General features: G+C 41.4%; 1 protein-coding gene across 3 annotated transcripts in view; it reads left to right on the top strand.

Annotated features, from left to right (window-relative positions):
- The window catches only part of dclk1a (doublecortin-like kinase 1a), a 237,244-nt gene that overhangs the window by 47,974 nt on the left and 164,333 nt on the right, over positions 1-24,937 (top strand). For all 3 annotated transcript variants that reach the window (XM_034178267.1, XM_034178269.1, XM_034178266.1), the window contains one exon: positions 22,125-22,224. In XM_034178267.1, the coding sequence (XP_034034158.1) occupies positions 22,125-22,224 (100 nt within the window). The remainder of the gene's footprint in view (positions 1-22,124; positions 22,225-24,937) is intronic.

Raw genomic sequence — 24,937 nt, forward strand, 5'->3', positions numbered from 1 at the left:
ATCAACAAAGCCTTCACTTTGGAAATGATCTGGTTGTTTCAACGGGGTTTGAGCCTGTCGATCAGCGCTCGGAGAGCGCCGCTCTCTCAGACGCTGTGGGCGGTCTTTAAACCGGCTGGAGCACTCCTTAATCTGTGTAATCCCCATAAAATCGTCGCTGAAAGCCATCTAAATTTTCCGAACGGTGTCCAGCTGCAGGTCTCTCACAGTTTCTGGAAAAATTTGATGCAGCAAAGCTCCAAATCGTTCAGACATTTATTCGCAATAAAAATCCGACGAGAGGGATGGACCACTGCTCACACAAAGCCTGCTCACAGGGGAATGACGCAACCGACAGGCGTGAAAAAAACTCACGCATGCGCACGAAGGTTCGAGCTTCGCTGATGCAATCACACGTGATTCAAATCCATATGGTTTTTGCAAAAAAATAAAAAGGTCTGATACTTTTTGGACAGACCTCGTATAAAACGTGGATCAGCACACAACCTTTGAAGGGTTCCAGTGCTCAGGGTCAAAAGTAAATAAATAAAGACCTTTACCATCATCATGTTTTTCTTTTAATACAAGGCATGAAGATAAGCTATTTTAGATTACCTCCTGCAATTTTACAGTATATTAAAAATGGGCCCATGTTATTTTTTTGCTAGTCAAATTTCACAAGATTTCATTTTAATAAAGATGGCAGCATGGTGATGTCACAAGAGCATAAAGGATTCTGGGAAAAGTCTAATGATAAATAATTTTTTTATTCTGTTAATTGTTATGTTTTATGATACTTGTGGTGAGTGTCTTAAACCTTCTTCAGAACACTTAGTGGCAGATTGATTTTATTTATTTTTCATCTCAGTGCTGTGACTGCACACAAACACCTCAATCTCCATATCACATGTATTTTCGTCACACTCTTGGTCATTATTCTGGCAAGGAAGAAAACCAACAAACAAATGTTTTGTTACTATACATGGTTAAATGATTTCTGAATGCCATGAACGTGCACACATATGGGAGACTTATCAATAGCTGATACTTACTGATGTGTGAATGTTGTCTGCCTGTTTGATAAATACTTGTTTTTGGTACATGCACACATACTAAATTTAGTTGATTAATCAACATTTAAAACCTTTTCTATGCACAGTGTGATAAATGAGGGCATTGGTCTAAACTTGAGTACAGTGTTTTTGTGATAAACGCAACAACTTTCAGGCATGCCTTACATAAGTGGGTTCACAACACATGCACACCCTGTTTGTATACACAGTGAACACAATGAGCCTGAATTGATTACACAAAATAAAAGCAAACACTTGTGAAAAATACAAAACTTCACCTTGCTGCTGCAGGGCATCACCTCAAGGAGCTTTGGTGGCTGTTACAATTTAATGCAGGTCTATTAACTCACCTGAAACCTCTTGCGTAAGTACGTTTCCTCAATAACACAGTGCTGTGCACCTGCTACAGTCCTTCTGAAAGGGAATAACAGCGCCCGATATTGCAGTCAGGTTGCACACCCTGTAAATACTGGAAATGAGTCAGAAACAGCTCAAAGGATTTCTACAAATATGGCACACTGTGCACTATAACTCGAGTTCATTTAAAGAACTTTATGTTTGTTTTTCCTTCATTTGATACCTGTTTGTGTATGATTTGAACAACTAAGTCTGACTGTATTTTTTTCCCTCTTAAAAAAACTGACAGAAACAAAAATAACTAAAGTGTACACAAACAAAATGCAAAGGCACGAGTGGTAAGTGAGAGAATTTGGTGATTCCACACTAGGTGGCATAGTGAGAATGTAAATGAGAAATTCATGATGGAAAAATCATATGTTATGCGAGATATTAGATGATATCACTGAGATCTTGACTTTTTCATATTTCTGCTATACATTTGATTTGTAATGTGTGCAAGAGTCCCAAATGCATGTTTATGTTCAAATATAAAACCCCTTTAGCACCATGATAAATCATTATTTGCCATTTAAGCACATAATATGTATTATTTGGTATTACTATTTATCAGTTTGTCTGCTCTCCATCATCTTGTTATTCCTTTTTGCCTGTCTTTTTTTTTGTGTGCCTTACAGTCTGTTTCAGAGATGATTGTTGTGCACTGCACTGGCGTCTGACTACAAAGCAGCAAAAGCTTCAAAGCAGTTCATTTTGTCACTGTGAAGAAGGGCTGGGAACAGCAGTCAGGAATAGATCTCCTCATCGTGCTTTTTTCTTTGTGTGTTTCTTTGTGCTTCCTCTCTAACTCGGGGGATTTGCCGAGCTGCTTTTCTCTCTGACTGTTTTGCTTTAGTGTTACATTTCTGTTCACCTCTCTGTGCTCCGTTCCTTCTGTCTTTCATCGTCCTGACTCTTTTCCTCACATTGTGCGGAGAGTTCTTGTTCTCAAGATCATCGATTCTGAAAAATAAGTGTGAAATGTGTGAGTATTTCACTGTGAACCAGAATCTGTTCATTTGAATGTGCATGTGTGAATGATGCAGTTTTCTGAGTCGTAGCTTTTCAATTTTCAATTTATTTTCATTTATATAGCGCCAAATCCCAACAGAGTTGCCTCACAGCGCTTCACACAGGTAAGGTCTAACCTTACCAACCTCCAGAGCAACAGTGGTAAGGAAAAACTTCCTCTGAGGAAGAAACCTCAAGCAGACCAGACTCAAAGGGGTGACCCTCTGCTTGGGCCATGCTACAAAACATAAATTACAGAACAATTCACAAAACAATTCACAGACAAATATACAAAAAATGATATTGGCGCACAGGACAGGAGGATCGCCAACATGAACACAACTCCCATCTCTGGATGGAGCTGCACCTTAAACAGAAAGAAAAAACAGAATCAGGCATCAGAAAGACAAGAAATACTGTATAATTTGTCACCATTAAACAACAAGAAAAACAGAGAAATACTAAGGTGATCGCCGGCCGCTAGCCCTAAACTTCACTAAAAGACACAGAATTTAGGTAAAGTTGAATAAAATTACTAATAAAATGTATTAAAAGAGCAAAAAGCGTAAAACAAAACTGTACCAGTATGCTAGCCATATGAAAGGGAAAATAAGTGCGTCTTAAGTCTGGACTTGAAAGTCTCCACAGAATCTGACTGTTTTATTGACGCAAGGAGATCATTCAGAACAGGGGCACGGTAAGAGAAAGCTCTGTGACCTGCAGACTTCTTATTCACCTTAGGGACACAAAGTAGTCCTGCACCCTGAGAACGTAAAGCCCGGGCCGGTACGTAAGGTTTAATTAGGTCAGCTAGGTAGGAGGGTGCCAGTCCATGAATAATTTTATAGGTTAGTAGCAGAACCTTAAAATCTGATCTCACTGGGACAGGAAGCCAGTGAAGGGATGCCAAAATGGGTGTAATGTGGTCGAACTTTCTGCTTCGTGTCAAAAGTCTGACTGCAGCATTTTGAACCAATTGGAGACCCCTAATGCTAGACTGCGGTAAACCAGAAAATAGAACATTGCAGTAGTCCAATCTAGAAGAGATAAATGCATGGATCAGGGTCTCAGCATCAGCCATAGACAAGGTGGGACGAATCTTCGCTATATTTCGCAGGTGGAAGAAAGCAGTCCTAGTAATATTTCTAATGTGGAGGCCAAAGGACAACGAAGGATCAAAAATTACCCCAAGTTTCCTCACTTTGTCAGTGTGATGTATGACACACGAGCCGAGGCTGAGCGTTAAGTGGTCAAATTGATGCCGGTGTCTCACTGGACCAAGAACCATCATTTCAGTCTTAGCAGAGTTTAAAAGTAGGAAGTTTCTAGACATCCAACTTCTCACTGCTGCAAGGCAATCTTCTAAGGATTTTATGTGAACGAGATTACCAGCAGTTATCGGCATGTATAACTGAGTATCATCTGCATAGCAGTGAAAGGTAATCCCAAAATGCCGCAATGTGTACCCAAGGGGTGCTATATAAAGGGAGAAAAAGGGGGCCTAAGACAGACCCCTGTGGAACCCCAAATTTCATGTCACTAAGGTTAGAGGTAGTGTTACTGTACAAAACACAGTGAGAACGACTGGTCAAGTATGACGTCAGCCATGCAAGGGCACTCCCAGTAATCCCAAAATGATTTTCCAGCCTATCAAGTAGAATATGATGATCCACTGTATCAAATGCAGCACTGAGATCTAACAGTAACAGAACTGTAGTGGTGTCCGAATCCATTGTAAGCAGAAGATCATTCACCACTTTAGTGAGAGCCATCTCTGTGGAATAATATTTTCTAAAAGCAGACTGCAGTGGCTCAAAGAGATTATTCTCAGTAAGATAGTTTACGAGCTGCCGTGACACCACTTTTTCCAGAATTTTAGAGAAAAATAGATTTGATATTGGCCGATAGTTTGTCAATACACTAGGGTCAAGATTAGGTTTCTCAAGTAATGGTTTAATCACTGCAGATTTGAAACATTTAGGAACAGATCCAGAAGTTAAAGAAAGATTGAGTGGGCCACAGGTCCTTAAACAGTTTTGTTGGTATAGGACCAAATAAACAGGTTGTGCTTTTTGTTGATATTATGAGTTTTTTTAGCATTCCTAGTGAGATACTGTCAAATTATGTAAATCTAGGTAATACCTCAGTAGTGGCGCCCACATCAATAGCAGGGTGTAGTGGCTGGATTAAGGCATGCTGAGATATGTTTAACCTGATGTCTTCTATTTTCTTCCCAAAGTAATCCAGGAAATCTTGTGCTGTAAAAGGAGACCGAACTACAGGTGGTTGTCCATGCAAAAGTGTTGCCACCGTGTCGAACAAGAACTTTGAGTTATGCTTGTTTTTGTTGATCAAATCAGAGTAGTAAGTCCGCTTTGTAGCCAATAATGCATGCTTATAGTCTAAGATAGCATCACGCCACGCAAGGTGAAATACTTCTAATTTTGAACGACGCCATTTCCGTTCTAGACCTCTTGCTTTATGCTTGAGGTCATGCAGATAATCATTGAACCAAGGTGACTGTGATTTGGGGGAGCGCGATTTTAACACAGGTGGCCCAATCATGTCGAGTGTAGTTTTGAGTACTGAGTTTAAACTATCCACAAGTCTGTCTACTGACTGGATATTTGTCAAATGTGAAGCTAAGACATCAGGCAGTCTAGCTTCGAGTTCAGTCTTAGTTGAGGAGTTGATGCATCGCCGTAAAGATATATAAGGTTGTTGTTCCACTAAACACGGCAGCGAAACTGTAAACTTAATAAGTGAGTGATCAGACACCACTGATGTTAGAGGCATGATGTCAATATTCGTGACAGCAATACCACGTGCAAGAACCAGATCCAGGGTATTTCCACTAATGTGCGTCGAATCCCGAATGCATTGCCGAAATCCTAATGCATCCACAATTTCCATAAATGATTTGCAGAGGGGATCAGAAGGCTTATTTATATGAATGTTAAAGTCACCAGTGATCAGAATGTTATCTACACTAGTTGACAAGTTAGAGATGAATGCACCAAATTCATCTAAGAATTCAGAATATGGGCCAGGAGGCCTATATACAGTGACAAAGTAATACGACTGATTTTTATTCTTCTGACCTTGGCAATGTGTAATATCCTGAGCAGAGTGGAGAATAAGATGCTCAAATGAGTGATATTTGTAACCGCCAACAGCTAATAAGCTAAACCTAGATTTATAAATAAGAGCAACACCCCCGCCTTGCTTTGCATCACGAGGGACGTGACTAAATGTATATGCTGGTGGGCAGGCCTCATTTAAGGGGAGGACAGCTGTAAGTTTAAGCCAGGTTTCACATAGCCCAATCATATCTAAGTGATGATCAATAATTAGATCATTGATCAACAATGATTTTGAGGACAGTGATCTTATGTTAATGAGACCCAGTCTAAGGACCTCAGTGGGGTTGACAGTTGAACTGTTTTGGTTTAGTGGTGGTTCCAGAGTAGCATATATAAGATGCCTAGAAGTAGGTTTGGGTTTAAGACATTCCACGCGCATTGTAGGTAGCAGACACGAAATCTTTGCTATTGCTGGAACAACCACTGGGCCATCCTCAATTTCATCATCATCCAATATAGTAATGAGTATTAAGTTTGGAAAGCATATCCCTCTATGATTTTTATGGACACGACTACGGAAGCAGGCCACAGTTTCAACTTGTTGAAATTCCCTTCCTGGCAAATAAACTGCACTATCACCATAGTGGATTTTCTGCACAAAATTTTCTGCTAAGCTAATGGATTCCACACCCACATTTGTCATAAGCCTTGCAGGGTATTTAATCACCTGCTCCATGGCCTGCTGTAGATTCCTAATGCTACCCTCCCTGTAGAGCTCTGTCTATGTTCATAGACAAGATGGCGGCACCTTCCCCGGTAGGGTGGAGGCCGTCCGGCATCAGCAAGCTACGGTGGCCCCAGAATGAAGGCCAGTTATCAATAAAGCTAAAGCCTTGCTGTCTACAAAACTGCACCAGCCACCTATTTAATGATGTCACCCTGCTAAACACCTCATCAGTACTCCGGGAGGGGAGGGGACCAGAGACTATTAATCGATGCCGACACATCTTTCTGGCAAGGTCACATGTCCATTTTTGTGAACTCTGCGTGCTTCATCCTGATATCACTGGTGCCAACGTGAGTAACTATGTGACTATATCTCATGTCATGTTCCTTCGTCTGTCTTCCCTTCTGCAGTGTCAGCACCCTAAGATGAGATGCAGTGTCGGGAACTCTGGCCCCAGGAATACATTTAACGTCAGCCGGCGTCTGTAACCTGACTTTGCGGGTGATAGAATCCCCTATCACTAAAGTCCTGTGTTTCGGCCTGGAGACAGGAGTGGAAGCCACTCGTGGGCTCAGAGAATTCACATCTGGCAAATCCAAGGGGGAGAACCGATTCACAGTTCGCACTGGCGAGTGTGATCGGGTTGCCACAACCGGGCACCAAGCCCTACGGGGCTTCCTCCGCCTAGCCACAGTCCAAAGCTATCCTCCACAGCCGGCGTTTCTAAGCTGACGCTAATGGGCTCGCTAGCCGGCCCAACACTAACCTCATCTGGAGTTCCCGTAACGTCTAACTCCACTGCGCTAAGAAGCTGCTCTAACTTACGGACACGGCTTTCTAAGAGAGCCACCCTATCTTCCAACATCATGCAGGATTTACGGAGGGTGTAAAGTATAATAAGTAGTGTACTTTGTGCACTAAGAAATTCAAATATGTAGCCAAGCAAACACGAGCTAACCAATAATGGATAAGCTAACCACTCCTAAGGCTCACACAGGCGCAGATAAATGAATTAAAATTCACAGCAGTTACACTGAAAAACTAACAGAAGTATTAAACAGGTAAAAAAGCAGCAGCTATAAAATACACTAAACAGTTAATTAACTAACAGGAGTGTAAAAAATGAAAAAATGACGAGAAGGGTCAGAAATAGCTAACGCATGCTAACTGCTAGTGAAAATGCTAGCCGCTCCTAAGATTTTACACAGGAGTAAAAATTACTTAAAATTCACAGCAGTTCAACTGAAAAATGAACAGAAGTATTAAACGGGCAGAAAAGAAACAGCTATCAAAAGTAACAACGGAGAGGGGAGGTATCGACCTAGCTAGCGAATGCTAACTGCTTGCGAATGCTAACCGCTAGCAAATGCTAACTGCCAGCGATTCACAACAGGACTGTTGTTAAATAACGTTCAGAGTAGATACAATTAATAACCAGAAGAGTGCTAAACAGAAATAAAAGAAGCGTATACAACCGTGTGAAGTTCAGAGTGGCGTTACAGCAACAAGCAGTCCGTCAGAAGCAAGTTGCCAGGTCTAGTATAAATTAAATATGAATAATCATGCTCTCGATCAGACTGTCCACTTTGTGCTATAAAGGCTGGAAGGGGCATGCATCAGCCATGCATTAATAACTGAAGGGCGTTGTCACCATGGCAACCACATTCTTCACACCCTATGCCATGTGTATATTGTACCATATTATCTTCATGTCCCCTCAGAAGCTGTCCAAGTGTAAGATGTCACTCTTTTTCTCTTAGATTCTTTCATCTTAGTCTCTGGTTTCATTCTCTGCATGTGTTCTTCTCTCCCTGTTGACACAATATGTCTGGTGTGCTAAAGTTTCTATCTTGGGCCAAGCAGCTTCAAAGGGCCTCATTAGAGAAATGTGCTGTTGGTTTTCTCCGATAGCAGCTCTCTCTTTGCAGCATTGGCCTCCAGATGTAGTCAGACTGAATCAGATCCTACAATAAGTTTACAAAAGTTTAACAGGACAGACGCAAAAGAGACTAAAGGAAAATTTCACTGGTGAATTTCAACCCAGGATGTTTGAAGGTGTTTGACCACACAAACAACTCTCACTGTATCAAAAAGTGTACACTATGCAACAAGACTGCAGAATAGAATAGTCTTTATTGTCATTGTATGGGCATGCAACAAAATTGGGGGTGCTCCTACACAGCCACAAGAAGAAAAAAAACAAGACATCATATACCATCATGGTCTGGCCCTTTTGGGGCCAGCTGTTATGATTCTGGACCTTTTTCCGTGTTCTGAGCCTCTGTGCCATGTCTTATTATCATTGCCATGTTCATGTTATGTTTGGTTTTGTTTGATTTATTCTCTGTGTATCTTTTCTTTGCCACGTATTTAGTTTTGCTTTATTGTTTGCTTTTCACTCTTGGTCCCTTAAGTTACTTTAGTCTTAGTTTAGTTCTGTTTATAACATTTATTGTATTAGACTTTATGTATCTTATTGCATTTTCTGGTTATCAGTTATCTTGGTTTCTTTCCTGCACTATTCTGTAGTCACCGGTTGCGTTTATTCTCTGTTTGATTTTGCTTTGCCACTTTGTTTCTTTGTTACTTTCCATACTTTTGCCATTGTTCAGTTCCGTTCTAGTTTTGTTAAGCCAGTTCATGTTTTTGATCATTAGTTTTCACTTGTTGCTCAGCTCATTTGTGATTTCAGTTATGCTATAATATCGGGTTTTGTTTTCAGTTCTCATGTTCATGCTGTGTCCTGGTCCTGGTTATAGTTGTATTTTATTCTCTCCATGGTTTCTGTTTTGCCTCATCTTCTTTGATTGCCCCTGCACCAGCTCTTGTGTCTTCATCTCTATGACTCTTTTTGCTCTGTGTTTTCATCCACTTGCGCTCTTGCACCTGCTCACGTGTCATTGTCTCTTTCATCACTCCACTCTGTCTTCCTGCCTTCACTATCTTGCTCCATGCATATCTTTGTTCACTAGTCACGCCCCCTTCCACAACTTTCACTGACACCTGCATCTTGTTTCACTAATTACACCACCAGTTATTTAAGCCCTCACAATCTTACAGCTCACTGCCAGATCATTGTCTTTGTACGCTTTCCAGCCCTGTTCTTTGCTTTGTTTTTGCCTGTATGTATTTTGACTCTGCCTTGCCTCTGATAGCTCTTACACCGTGTTTTTTTTTGTTTTTTTTTTATCTATGCCTGTTTATTGTACCACGTCTCAGCCTCTTGCCCTTTTGCTACCTTTGCCTCGCTGCTGGACCACCCGTGTACCGAACCCCTGCCTGTTATTAAACCATTTGAACTTGTGAGCTTGCATTTGTGTCCCTTTGGGTTGTGCCATGCCTTATATATACACCACACCACAAAAACATTGTTTATGTCATGCTTGGCCCTGATCAGGTTTGGTCTACTTGCTTCCCCTTTCTTTGACCCACTTTCTGCTCCTGTTCTGTTTTATTAGCTATTTATCATGTATTTATTCCCTTTTCTATTTTACTTTGGTTCTCTGTTACTTTACATTCTTTAGCTATTGTCTAGTTCTTTTGTTCTGCCAGATTGTGTTTTCATTGTTTATCATTCAGTTGTCATCTATTCATTTCTGTTGATCTTTAGTATTGGTATTTTGTGTCATGGCTTGTTGATTTTGTCATCTGGTTTTCATTTGGTATTCTTCAGTCAGTTGTGTTTTCATTATGTTATCACTTGTTAGTTTTGCTTTAGTATTCTGTTTCATGTCTCCTGATCAGTTATGTCATGCCTGGTTCCTAGCTATGTTTTTCGGCCCTAAGTTTTCATTGTTACTTTTGTTCATAGTAATATTATATTCCATAGTAGCTCTGTTCTTAGTTTTGTGTTTCACTCCAAGCTGCACCTGCTTTTTGTCTTCATCCCTCTGGCATCTCTGTCTGTGTTGTCACGTCATGTCACTCCACTAGTTCTGTGCCCTCCTCTCACACTTTGTCCCAGTCTGCTTTGTGTTTTCATTTAGTCACATTCTTGACGCCTGTTCACACATCTTTGTCTTTGCTTCTCTCCACCTTGTGTTCTCTTCCCTCACTGTCTTGCACAACATAGTGCATATTCATTAGCCACGCCGCCTTTCTGGATCCTTCCTCTCACGTGCATCTTGTTAACATCACCTGTTCCTAATTTGTCCACATGCATATAAACCCTCACAGTCTCACAGTCCCTCGCCAGATTGTTGTCGCTTCCAGCACACTCTCCAGCCTTTTGTTCTCTGTTCTGATTAGTCTTGCCGTGTACCAGTTCCTTGCTTTGTGTTTTTGGCTGCCTTTTTGCCTCAGCCTATATGCCAGTGTTTGCCCGTGCATCAGACCCCTGCCTGGAGATGACTGCCTTTTTGCCTCACCTTGCTTGTGCCTCTGCTCCGTTTTCTGACAACCTGTGTACCAAACCTCTGCCCGAAATAAACATGACGACTTGTACCTCAAAGCCTGGTTCGGTAGCTTGTATTGTGGGTCCACCCGTTCCTGGGGTCGGACTGCCGCCCGACATGACAGTACAATCTGGCCAAACTATGGACCCAGCGAACTCCTCATCTGCCGTAACAGTCAGAGACCTTGCCATCATCAGAGACATTTTTTCTGAAATTGAATTCTGTTTTGACTGTTTTAGAGCTTGTTTTACACCTAACAAGAAATTCGATTATCTCAACCAAGCCCTTGACCTGGTCGAGACCAACGCTTGGCTGTATGATTTTTTCCCTGACCTGGAAAATATGGATGAGTTTTTTGCTGTCGAGAAACTACCAGCCTGGATAGGACAGCCTGAAGACCTCCTGGCGTCAAGCCTCCCACAGACTGACAGTGAATCTGAGTGGGAGGACATTGATGACGATATGTCATCTGAGGCTGAAGGTCAGGCGCTTCAGGACACGGCTACTCTCCTGTTCAAAATTCAAGACTTATATTTTGAATATCAGGACTGCCCCAGTCAGCGGAGCAGACAGCTTATTTTCTCAGAGTTGGATCAGATCTTTTTTGCTGAGCCTGAACTATTATCCACATTTCCAGAGTTAAGAGACATAAAGACGCATTTTAAGCAGGGTTGGGTCCCTCCTTGTATAGAAGACCCAATGGATTTTCTGTTTGAGTCCGAGATAACTAGTGCCTGCAGGGAGGAATCGCGCATAATCACGCTCTCGGACGCCGCCATCACTTTCAATGGGCATGCAGTAACACAGAAACTAGCCTCAGCCCTCCTACCTGCAATTCCAGATGTGCAGCCTCTGAGACCGATCCAGCCCCAGGTACCTCCAGTTCCTGCTCCTCGGCGTTCCACAGTACCAGAACCGATTTCCCAGCAGAGTTCCACGCCGAAATCAGCGCCACCTCTTCCTCCGCCTGTGCCTGCTCCACGCAGACAGTGGCCTCAGCCGCTGCTGCCGGCTCCGATCAGCTCTGCGCCCCAAAAGACCAAAGCTCCAATGTTGCCTGAACACTTGGTGGTGAAAAGTTCTTTGGGACCGTCGACTCCATGTCCAGTTCCTGTACCAATCGCCGAGCCATCAGGAAGGTCCATGTCGCTGCCGCAAATAGCAGTGCGCGAGCTCGGAGACCCAGCAATGGCGCCTGTGGAGCCAGCAGTTAGGCTGTCATCACTCATTCAGACTGCACAGTTCCATTCCGTTCCCCCGACCAAGGTATCAGTAGGTACCATGACGACGAGCACAGCCGCCGTTTCTGCCCCAGCGCACACGCCGGTGGAGGCATTGGGTGAGAACGCTCCACGGCGTACAACAATGATGATGTCATCAGAATCACTTCCTCAGCCCTCCCTGAAGCTTTTCCCTCAAGCCACGTCCATGACGCCTGCCTCACAATCAATGAAGAGCGAATCACCTGGATCAGCTCCTTTACTGACATCTGCCAGTTCCACCTCTGCACGCTCTGCAGTAGATACAACAGCGGCGGCTCCAGAGGGGGGCCTTGCATGCACAGTGCAGCTGTCTCAGTGCTTCAGCAGCCTGCTCCAGTGTCCGTTGTGCATGCAACCACAGAAAACTGTGACTGTGGGTCAGGTAGTAACTTCACCAGTTTTTTCTGGTTAATGCAAATCTGTCTTTTGCTTGTGATGCTGTGGAATGTTTCTTAAAAGCTCTATATCAGAATCTGAGACAATTTTCATGTATGCTCCTTACGAAGCTAAACTGTGCTATTTGTGTTATGAGGAGCTGCAATTGTATTTCTGTTTACGGGTTCTCCCCAGAAAGGAGTTATAGTCTTGTGAGTGTTGACTCTATATATGCAGCAACTAAGTCCCTGTTTTGGTTTCTCTTTCCGGACGTTGTTTTGAATTTTCCTGGGCAAGTCCGCTATTCTTCACTTCTTTGGGAAATGTAGCTCTCAGGTTTGCTTCGTTGGTCAATAGGATTTCCTTTCCATGGCCAAGTAACAAATCATGTACTTGGGAGCAGTACTTGCTATGTTTTTCACTTAAGCATCTAAGGGCTTCATGTAAAACTATTCTTAAAATAATGATGATCTTGTGCTTATTGTTGACATACGTTCGTCTATTCTTCAGGCCCTCTTCAAACATTGATTGTCATGTTGTAAAATTTAATTCCACCAATACCACTGCAGCGTCCATTCCTTGGTTCCCGAATTGTTTTTTCTGTTCTGATTGTGTTTTGGATTTTTCTTGTGACATTAGTTCTTTTTTGAATGAAACATTTTTCATGGCAAGCTCGATCTCTGGTGAGGTTCCTCCTCTTTGGTTGGGAACGGTGTCGTGGACCAATTTCGGGTTTTGGATAGGGCACCTATATGCCATGTGGGAACTTTTTTTTGACATGCCTTGATGCTCTTATTGACTCTGTTAAGCCCCTACTGTGTATGCCGAATCTCTGGTTCCCAAATTCATTGGATTGGTCGAATTTCTGGCATTGGTTTTTGGACGCTGATTGGGATTTTTCCACTTGTGGACTGTCCGCGATGTTCGGGGCTCTGCTGCTTTGTCTGGTTCTGTGGACTCCCCGTTTGTTCCTCCTCCCCTTTGGGTGGCTTGGTCTTCCCGTATGTGTTCCCAGGAGCACCGACCTTGACCCAGCTCTGCAGGGCTCCACTGACTCCACCCCGATGTCCGGTCACCCCGAGCCGGTCAGGTGCTTTGATGAACCTCATGGCTGCGCTCCTACTCGTGTTGCCTGTGCTGTTTTCCGCCCTAGTTGTCACCCGTTCGGGCCCATGCCTTCGAGTTTCCGAATTATTGTTGTTGGGCTTCCGCCGTACCACCGTCCGGCTCATGGCCAGTTTTTGTGGTGTTCTGCCTGGTTTTCATGGCCTTGTGGCCCACCTCCATTCCCCCACCTGCCCGCCCATTTTCGGGTGTGTGCGGGGTTGTGGGGGAGGGGGTTGTTTTGGCAGCCTTCGGGGGTCGGCTGCCTTGGAGGGGGGTTCTGTCATGCTTGGCCTTGATCAGGTTTGGTCTACTTGCTTCCCCTTTCTTTGACCCACTTTCTGCTCTTGTTCTGTTTTATTAGCTATTTATCATGTATTTATTCCCTGTTCTATTTTACTTTGGTTCTCTGTTACTTTGCATTCTTTAGCTATTGTCTAGTTCTTTTCTTGTTCTGCCAGATTGTGTTTTCATTGTTTATCATTCAGTTGTCATCTATTAATTTCTGTTGATCTTTAGTATTGGTATTTTTGTGTCATGGCTTGTTGATTTTGTCATCTGGTTTTCATTTGGTATTCTTCAGTCAGTTGTGTTTTCATTATGTTATCACTTGTTTAGTTTTGCTTTAGTATTCTGTTTCATGTCTCCTGATCAGTTATGTCATGCCTGGTTCCTAGCTATGTTTTTCGGCCCTAAGTTTTCATTGTTACTTTTGTTCATAGTAATATTATATTCCATAGTAGCTCTGTTCTTAGTTTTGTGTTTCACTCCAAGCTGCACCTGCTTTTTGTATTCATCCCTCTGGCATCTCTGTCTGTGTTGTCACGTCATGTCACTCCACTAGTTCTGTGCCCTCCTCTCACACTTTGTCCCAGTCTGCTTTGTGTTTTCATTTAGTCACATTCTTGACACCTGTTCACACATCTTTGTCTTTGCTTCTCTCCACCTTGTGTTCTCTTCCCTCACTGTCTTGCACAACATAGTATCTTTGTTCATTAGCCACGCCCCCTTTCTGGATCCTTCCTCTCACGTGCATCTTGTTAACACCACCTGTTCCTAATTTGTCCACATGCATATAAACCCTCACAGTCTCACAGTCCCTCGCCAGATTGTTGTCGCTTCCAGCACACTCTCCAGCCTTTTGTTCTCTGTTCTGATTAGTCTTGCCATGTACCAGTTCCTTGCTTTGTGTTTTTGGCCGCCTTTTTGCCTCAACCTATATGCCAGTGTTTGCCCGTGCATCAGACCCCTGCCTGGAGATGACCGCCTTTTTGTCTCACCCTGCTTGTGCCTCTGCTCCGTTTTCTGACAACCTGTGTACCGAACCTCTGCCCGAAATAAACATGACGACTTGTACCTCAAAGCCTGGTTCGGGAGTTTGTATTGTGGGTCCACCCGCTCCTGGGGTCGGACTGCCGCCCGACATGACAGTTTAAATATGAAATATGTACTAATATATATGTGTGTGTGTGTGTATGAATGAATGTAAACGTGCGACAGACTGCCGTCCTGTCCAGGCTGTACCCTGCCTCACGCTCTGTGACTGCTAGGATAGGCTCCAGCCCCCTTGACCCTTAATTGGACTAGGCGGATGAAGATGAGTGGGTGAGTGAATGTAAACATATGAATAAAGTAAAAGTTTAAAAAGTACCCCATACTACTGCAGCACTCCCCCCCACAGGAGACACATCACGCATCACGTAAACATTGCCCTCGTCTGTCCGCTGCCAGAGGCAATAACAGAACAGCAACAAAGTGGCTGCAGTTGGCACAATTATGCAATTATGAGTAATGATGGTAACATGCATTGCCAAGCAAGCTTACTGATTATGTCAACATTCTGATTTGGCTTTCGACAAAAGACTATATTTATTTAAACAATGGAATAAATATGCATGAATCCATTACAGTATAAATCAATCAATCAATCAATCAATTTTTTTATATAGCGCCAAATCACAACAAACAGTTGCCCCAAGGCGTTTTATATTGTAAGGCAAGGCCATACAATAATTATGTAAAACCCCAACGGTCAAAACGACCCCCTGTGAGCAAGCACTTGGCTACAGTGGGAAGGAAAAACTCCCTTTTAACAGGAAGAAACCTCCAGCAGAACCAGGCTCAGGGAGGGGCAGTCTTCTGCTGGGACTGGTTGGGGCTGAGGGAGAGAACCAGGAAAAAGACATGCTGTGGAGGGGAGCAGAGATCGATCACTAATGATTAAATGCAGAGTGGTGCATACAGAGCAAAAAGAGAAAGAAACAGTGCATCATGGGAACCCCCCAGCAGTCTACGTCTATAGCAGCATAACTAAGGGATGGTTCAGGGTCACCTGATCCAGCCCTAACTATAAGCTTTAGCAAAAAGGAAAGTTTTAAGCCTAATCTTAAAAGTAGAGAGGGTGTCTGTCTCCCTGATCTGAATTGGGAGCTGGTTCCACAGGAGAGGAGCCTGAAAGCTGAAGGCTCTGCCTCCCATTCTACTCTTACAAACCCTAGGAACTACAAGTAAGCCTGCAGTCTGAGAGCGAAGCGCTCTATTGGGGTGATATGGTACTACGAGGTCCCTAAGATAAGATGGGACCTGATTATTCAAAACCTTATAAGTAAGAAGAAGAATTTTAAATTCTATTCTAGAATTAACAGGAAGCCAATGAAGAGAGGCCAATATGGGTGAGATATGCTCTCTCCTTCTAGTCCCTGTCAGTACTCTAGCTGCAGCATTTTGAATTAACTGAAGGCTTTTTAGGGAACTTTTAGGACAACCTGATAATAATGAATTACAATAGTCCAGCCTAGAGGAAATAAATGCATGAATTAGTTTTTCAGCATCACTCTGAGACAAGACCTTTCTGATTTTAGAGATATTGCGTAAATGCAAAAAAGCAGTCCTACATATTTGTTTAATATGCGCTTTGAATGACATATCCTGATCAAAAATGACTCCAAGATTTCTCACAGTATTACTAGAGGTCAGGGTAATGCCATCCAGAGTAAGGATCTGGTTAGACACCATGTTTCTAAGATTTGTGGGGCCAAGTACAATAACTTCAGTTTTATCTGAGTTTAAAAGCAGGAAATTAGAGGTCATCCATGTCTTTATGTCTGTAAGACAATCCTGCAGTTTAGCTAATTGGTGTGTGTCCTCTGGCTTCATGGATAGATAAAGCTGGGTATCATCTGCGTAACAATGAAAATTTAAGCAATACCGTCTAATAATACTGCCTAAGGGAAGCATGTATAAAGTGAATAAAATTGGTCCTAGCACAGAACCTTGTGGAACTCCATAATTAACTTTAGTCTGTGAAGAAGATTCCCCATTTACATGAACAAATTGTAATCTATTAGACAAATATGATTCAAACCACCGCAGCGCAGTGCCTTTAATACCTATGACATGCTCTAATCTCTGTAATAAAATTTTATGGTCAACAGTATCAAAAGCAGCACTGAGGTCTAACAGAACAAGCACAGAGATGAGTCCACTGTCCGAGGCCATAAGAAGATCATTTGTAACCTTCACTAATGCTGTTTCTGTACTATGATGAATTCTAAAACCTGACTGAAACTCTTCAAATAGACTATTCCTCTGCAGATGATCAGTTAGCTGTTTTACAACTACCCTTTCAAGAATTTTTGAGAGAAAAGGAAGGAACAGAAACATCTGCCTGTCTCTTTGTATATGGCTTGCAACTGTTACCAAGATACCAGGTGGTATCTGTCTGTCTGTCTGTCCCTCATTTGCAACTGTTACCAAGATACCGGCTGGTATCTGTCTGTTTGTTTATCACTTGGAACTGTTACCAAGTATCTTGGAAATAGTTGTGAGCAATACACAGACACCCCCATTGCTGTATTACCATCTGCCTGTCTATTGCTTGCAGCATTTACCAAGATGCCGGGTGGTATCTGTCCGTCTATCCCTTGCAGCTATTACCAAGAATCTGGGTGATATCAGGTGATATTGGCCTTTCTACCTTATCTTTCTATCCATTGTTAGAATGGCCTATGTCAAGAGTTGCCCGGGGATATAACAACATTAGCAGCCTTCACTACGTTGATCTTGAGACTGTGCTCAGTGGCTTCAGTGTGCAAACAATACGTCTGTATAATATCAGAAATAGCACCATAAATTGGATGTAAAGGGGAAAATCCACTGGAAAAATAAATGGCACAGTTCAAGATAGACATGGTCAAGATTACCTGTCAGCACTGACACTCTGGGGCAATATTAACAGCATCTGTATCACGTCCATCTTGTTAGGAACTTGAGCTGTTCACCACTGAAATCATCAGGAGCACGCTATCGGGGACATCAGGGAGCAAAGCAATATGCAGTCTGCTGTAAACCCAGAATAATATCACTTCTGCACACACACACAGAAGCCAAGGCTTGATTTGACACCTGAAATGAAAACGATCCACACTGCAGAGAGTCCATGCCCGTTTTTTTGTTTCCCTCTTTGCTCATTTGCAGTCTGTGTGTGTGTGTGTGTGTGTGTGTGTGTGTGTGTGTGTGTGTGTGTGTGTGTGTGTGTGTGTGTGTGTGTGTGTGTGTGTTGGTGTGGGGTGCGGCGTTAAAGTAGGGCGAGCCCTCTCGAGCTCTCACACAGAATGGCCTGTTCACCGGGTTCTCTGTTGATAATGCCGTTGTATCAGCTGTGATTTTGTGTCGGCTGTTGAATGGTAGCTGATGGGAATCTGAAAGGATTCTTGGATATTAATTGCCATGAAAAAGACAAGAACTTGAGCTTTGTGTTTGTGTGATAACTGCAGGCACTGATAAACAAATGCATGCAACCAGAATTTTAATGGCTGTTAATGTTGTTTGTTTTTTTTTAGGTTGCTCATACCAGTTGAATGAACTGGTGCCTTCTGACTGTACTGTTGCCATGAAAACTCATTTGGACTATTGATGACTTACAGTTGAAATGTGGTGGTTAGCCTGTGGGGTGTAATTAAATGTGAATAAATCATGCAAACTTTATATCAGATATGAAATTAGCCTTTGATTAAATCAACTTGAAAATAATGAACATCATTTTTTATCATGTGAACCCCATCTGGTTGGTGGAACTGAGATCGTTGTAACAGTGAGCTTAAATGTTTCAGAAGTAGAATATTTCATTAGATGTGTTAATGAGGTGCTATTCTGCAGACCCACTTCCAAAACACATTTCTTGTTATATTGTGTTGCATTAGTGACTTGAGGCTAATATTTTGCCAAGTGTTCTTTATAATTCCAGTCTGTCAGCATGTTGCTGTAGGGTTGGTATTAACTTCACAGTATGAAGTCTGTCATAAGTACGATCGTGACTCATTTAGATGGCTGCTGTTTTTCTGAGTCAGACGCCGTCAGCTCTGTAGTTATGCCAAAATGTCTGTGCCTCATTCCTGTACTCACTTCCTGTTTTTCACATACTACCCTGTATTTAAAATAAAAACGTCAAGACACTTAACAAGGCGCTTGTATATCCAGCCTCCAACCACCCTGTTTTTCTTTTTGGATGTCCTGGGTGCTGTGACGCAACAACTCGCCAGAAAACCTCTCACTTGAGTCTGTGTTCTAAATGGCAGTGCACTCTAACTCAAAAGGGGATGACAGATTAATACTCTGATTTATTTATTTCCCAAATGCCCAGAAGGGGCCCATGACTAATTACACACATAAATTAAACCATAGGTCTATTTATATTGTATTGAATCAGATGAAAAAAAAAAATACACCACTGATCTTGTAATTACAAGAAACGATCTGTACGAGATCCTGATCTCGTAATTAAGATTTTTTCTTGTAATTGCGAGATTGGGGTCAATTTTTTTTTAATTTTATTTTTAATCCAGTAATATTTATATTTGCAAACTGTTTTTTTTTTTTTTTTTTTTTACTTTCACTTTCGAAACTCTGTGTGCTTCTTACCCTGTGTGCTGCTATACAATGCTGTGGAACCTCAATTTCCCTGAGGGAGTTTTCACAAGGGATCATTAAAGTTCTATCTAATCTAATCTACACTTTATTTTATTCTCAGATTGCATGAACCCCAAATAGTAGAGCAAGGCAGGGCTGGACACACCTCCAGATGCACTGAAACTGTGCAACATACAACCCCAAAAGAGAAAAAGCTGGGATGATATTGAGAATGCAAATAGAAGAACCCACAGTGATTCCATTGACATCATGAACCCAAGATATTTCATGTTTTGTCTGGCCAGCTTAATTTCTTTCACAGTATTAATATTTGTCCATTCTTTCATTTAAGGCCTGCAACACATTCCAAAACTAGAGCATCACGCTCGTAGAGCACAAACCTCCACAAATCATAGTTTCCATTTTTATAAATTTTTACTTTGGAAAATATTTTCAAGGTCAAAGTCCTGTTAGAAGTGGCTTTTCATAAGCTAAAATATACTACAAAATATATATCAAAATGAAATATCCGCTAAATCCACAATAGAGATGAGATGCGGATCAAACGTAGTCCACCGTATTCATTGAGAGTGCCAGTTTGCACCTCATTGTCACAAATGACTGATTGTGGCACTTTTGATTGAGATATAATGTAAAATGTTCATCATATGGGCTTTTCAATATTAATTCAGATGTCCACAAAATTAACAATCTGGATCATATCTGGATCAAACTTTGTCAGGCAATAGTGAGTGCCAGTCTGCACCTCACTTTCAAATATGAGAGGGATTGGGGCAGATTTGATTAAGATATAATGTAAAATATACTTTAAATGGGGTTTTCAGTGTTAAATTTAAATGGCCACAAAATCTGTAACCTGGATCAGATCCAGATCAAACTTTGTCAGTTGATAAAGGACACCATCCTACATAATGCTCTAAAATATGAAAGATCTTTCTTGACAGAGTTATGAATTTTTGAAAATTGGCTCAGTGTTAAAGATGGGGATTTTTCCAAGCTATTTCCTGACTTTACCCTTTGGCCTATGATGTTGAAAATGTAATCAGTTCTTGCCTATCAGGATATGAATCCTAAGTAAAAATTTCATAATGATATATAACAAATTGTGGGCTCTAGGCTGTTCACAAAAAAGCAAACAAACAAACGGGCGAAAACATAACCTCCTCCAACTTCAATGGCGGAGGTAAATATCTGGGATGGGGGCAATTTAGGACTAGTAATAAGGTAAAAAATTAAATAATGACTTTATTTCAAACAGGTGGTCAATTTGTCATTGTAATGATTTGGTACAATGCCGTATCCACAAAAGGCTGAGTCTCTGTGGAGCAAAGATGAGCAGAGGATCTCCAATTTGTCAACAAATGTGTGAGAAAATCATTGAAATATTTTAAAATGATGTTCCTCAAAGAAAGATTACAAGGGATCTGCATATGTGTACATCCACAGTGCATAATATCATTAAATCAATGATCAAATCTGAAGGAATTTCAGTGAGTAGGAGCAAGGGTGTAAGCCTAAGATGAACACCAGTGATCTCCAATCAACAAATGCTGCCTTCGCAACAATATATTGTCCAGGAACGTTCATACATTTTTCATTAAGACAATTCAAAACCACATTCAGCAAACATTACAAAGGGATGGCTGCAGAAGACAAGTGTGCAGGTATTGCACTGGTCTGCCTGCATTTCTGACCTGTCTCCATTAGAGAATGTTGGGAATTTTGAAATGAAAAATGCATCAGGAAAGACCCTGTAGTGTTGCACACCTTAATAAGACATGTTTCCAGGAAAAATGGGACAAAATAACAGCTGAAAGACTTCATTGTTTGCTATCCTCAATGCAACAACACCTTTTAAGTGTTTTGAGATGGACTGGCAACATTACAAAGTGGTAAATGCTTTAGCGTCCCAACTTTTTTAGAATGTGTTGCAGGCCTTAAATGCAGGGATGGATGTATATTAGCAATTTAAATAAAACTGCCCACACAAAACATGAAATACCTTAACTTCAGAGTGTCTACAATGAAACAGAAGTCAAAGTAAATGTAAGAATCACTGCGGTTTTTAAAATTTGCATTTTCCAGACATCCTAAAAGTTTCTGATTTGAAATTGTAGATCGTGCGCCGTAGATCTGAAGATAGGGCCCAAATGTTACTGTAACATGCTTGTGTATATTTTCAGAAAGAGATGGTTGTGCATGAAAATCCCAGACCACCCTCAGCATTATGTGGGTCATTATGGGTTAATGTGTACTTAAGGAACAGTAAATTAAAATGCTGTGTGGAATATAGTTTGTCATAAAAAAAAGTTTCAAATATAAAAGGAATGTCATTATCTAAAAATGAAGAATGAAAATATAATAAAAATGCACATTTCTATATTCTGTATATCTACATGTAGCAGTGCTGAGAATTCTAATTTAAGATGGTTTGGATGAAATGCAGTCTTTTTCATCAGTAGTGTTGTTGCCCTTAAGCAAGGCATTCAGCCATGAAGAGTGGAACTGCTGTTCATGTGTCACCGCAGCAGGCATTTCCCAGAGGAGAATGTTTTTAATCGGTGTGAAAATGAAGCATGACGCTGGTGGGAAAAGAGTAAATATGCTCATTTAACTTTCCGTGGATTAACAAATGCTCCAGAAAATAAGTGATCTTATTTGTGTGTGTGTGTGTGTGTGTGTGTGTGTGTGTGTGTGTGTGTGTGTGTGTGTGTGTGTGTGTGTGTGTGTGTGTGTGTGTGTGTGTGTGTGTGTGTGTGTGTGTGTGTGTGTGTGTGTGTCTGTCTGCGTAGGTGACGTGTCTGCAAGACTTCTTTGGGGATGACGACATTTTTGTGGCATGTGGACCAGAGAAGTTCCGCTACCAAGATGACTTGATGTTGGATGAGAGTGGTGAGGCAACTGTAACAATCTGACATTTCACATTTTAATTATCACCTTTGCTGAGGTGGTTATGTTTTTATTGCTTATTGCTTGGCTGCCTCTTTGCCAGTCAGTCAGTCAGTCAGTAGGATATGTCAAAAGGATGTGAACAGATTCAAATTAAATCTGGTGGACTGGTAGAACGTGAGCTCAGAAGAGCTGATTAAATTTTGGTGGTGATCCAGATTAACATGCAGATTTTGCTTACAATTCTTTATCTCTGACCTTTGCTCTTTGATCCTGATCGATTTCATCCTGATCCTGGCCGTATTTCTGTCAATTATTGGATAGTTGGTAAATAACTCAGTAAAGCACCATAACTAAAAGGTAACTTGGTGACTTGCAGGAGCTGAGGGACTTCAAATACTGCAGTAGTAACTGTGTAGCTGTAACTGGTTAACCTGAGAGAAACTGACTACAGCTACGTACCTGAGTACTTAGTTACCATGAAGCATAAAAGTAATCATAATTCAACAACTGGAGGTAACTATATAAGTAATAAAGTAACTACCTTTGTGTAGTATCTGGTAAATAAATGGTAAATGGACTGCATTTATATAGCGCTTTTCCATCTGCATCAGATGCTCAAAGTGCTTTACAATTATGCCTCACATTCACCCCGATGTCAGGGTGCTGCCATACAAGGCGCTCACTACACACTGGGAGCAATAGGGGATTAAAGGCCTTGCCCAAGGGCCCTGAGTGATTTTCCAGTCAGGCGGGGATTTGAACCCATGATCTTCTGGACTCAAGCCCAACACCTTAACCACTAGACCATCACCTCCCCTCCACTAGACTATCACCTCCCCTGGGCAGGATGAACTGAATTAGTCTTATTTACTGGGTAATGAGAGAGCTGAGTGAATTAGAGTAACTACCAATAGTTATCCACAGAGTAACTGGCAGACAATCAAGGGGCAGAGTTCTGTCTTTCAGTGTACAACTGTTGCTGACTTTTGCACATGATGTAACCTTGTACTATAATTTGACTCTTGAGCATTAATCTTTGATCCAGATTCCTTGAAGGTAATGTTAGACTTGATCTTTGATCTTTAAACCTCATTCTGTTGGCTGTGGTTACATGATCAAAACAGAAATACAGAAAGCAACAAAAGCACAACTTCCTTGATGACGCTCAGAGATCATGATAAAGATCAAAACTTAGTGATCAGGTTCATAGGCCACCAGGATCAAAGATGAGGAATCGGGAATTGAGCTCGGCATCAGGATGACAGAACAGCAATCACAATCAAAGACCAGAATCAGAGAACAGCAATCAGGATCAAAGATGAGGAACTGGGAGCAGAGATCAGGATCACAGAAGGATACAGGGTGAGCAGTCAGGATCTAAGAATGTTTAAGAAGATATCAAAAGCTTAACACTTTCACAGTTAGAAACATCCAACATGACTGTTGGATCTTCATAGATGTATGTACGTATGTACTCTTTGAAAGTCCTTCTCATTATATATTTTTTTTGCCTGTTTACCTTGTTTTTCAGAATGTCAGCTCACATTTTCATGCATGTACATTTGCCTCTCCTTCACTAAAAAAAAAACCCTACACAGTCCCTCCTCAAACACCATCTGTGCCAACTTAATTGTATGCTCTGGGGAGTGACAAGTCAGAGCTTTGTCACCAAACATTATGCTGCATTTACAGTACAGCAATGACAAGAAAGTCAATTTTTCCAGAGTAAAATGGACTCTGCAGTGAGTACACATGATCCCCATTCAAATAGCCAAACCAGCTTTATCCCTCATACTGAAAATAAGACAAAAACACAATAAAACAACACATTTTTTTGGATTGTGTAATAGTAATAGTAATAGGCTTTATTGTCATTGTACAAGTAATACAATGAAATTACCAGAGACTCATCACAGTGGCATAGCAACACACACACACATACCCATCGCAGACACACACACACACACGTGATGACACACACCCACACACACACACAACACAATAATAACAGTTGCAATAAATAATACAGCCTTAAATATCAATACGTGTAAAACTAATAGGTTAAAAAAACAACAAAAAAAACATTATTGCACAGTCCTCTTACTTCATACTTCTTCACCTTTCATTCTGCATTAAAAAGAGTCTGTTTTTTATATTTTATCAGCCAACCAGGTCTTCATCGTTTGTTCATACCCATGGTCTGAGAAAGTTCTAAATTGTTTACAGAGTATGGACAAATTTAGGTTAAAAAGCCACCCCTTTATGCATTAATGAGTTCATCACCTCTCTGTGACACCCAGACCACAGGCCAGACATGCACTTTGTATCAGCTGTTCCAGGTCTTTATGGGTGACATCACACAGGCTTTGTCTGTTATATATATATATATATATATATATATATATATATATATATATATATATACAGTCTATGATCATAACATATCCTACATTTCACATGGAAGTTTAAGCACAGATTTGTGCGTACACTTTGTTTATGAATGAGGCCTAATGTCTTTCAAAATAAACCTTTCAAATAATTTTGTACATTTAAATGATTCCACTAACCTGTTAGTACTTTTTAGTGAATCTGGAATATACTCTTTCCTTCCTTCCTTCCTTCCTTCCTTCCTTCCTTCCTTCCTTCCTTCCTTCCTTCCTTCCTTCCTTCCTTCCTTCCTTCCTTCCTTCCTTCCTTCCTTCTTTCTTGTTAC

Source organism: Thalassophryne amazonica, chromosome 9 (genome assembly GCF_902500255.1).
Source record: "Thalassophryne amazonica chromosome 9, fThaAma1.1, whole genome shotgun sequence".
Taxonomy (NCBI): Eukaryota; Metazoa; Chordata; class Actinopteri; order Batrachoidiformes; family Batrachoididae; genus Thalassophryne; species Thalassophryne amazonica.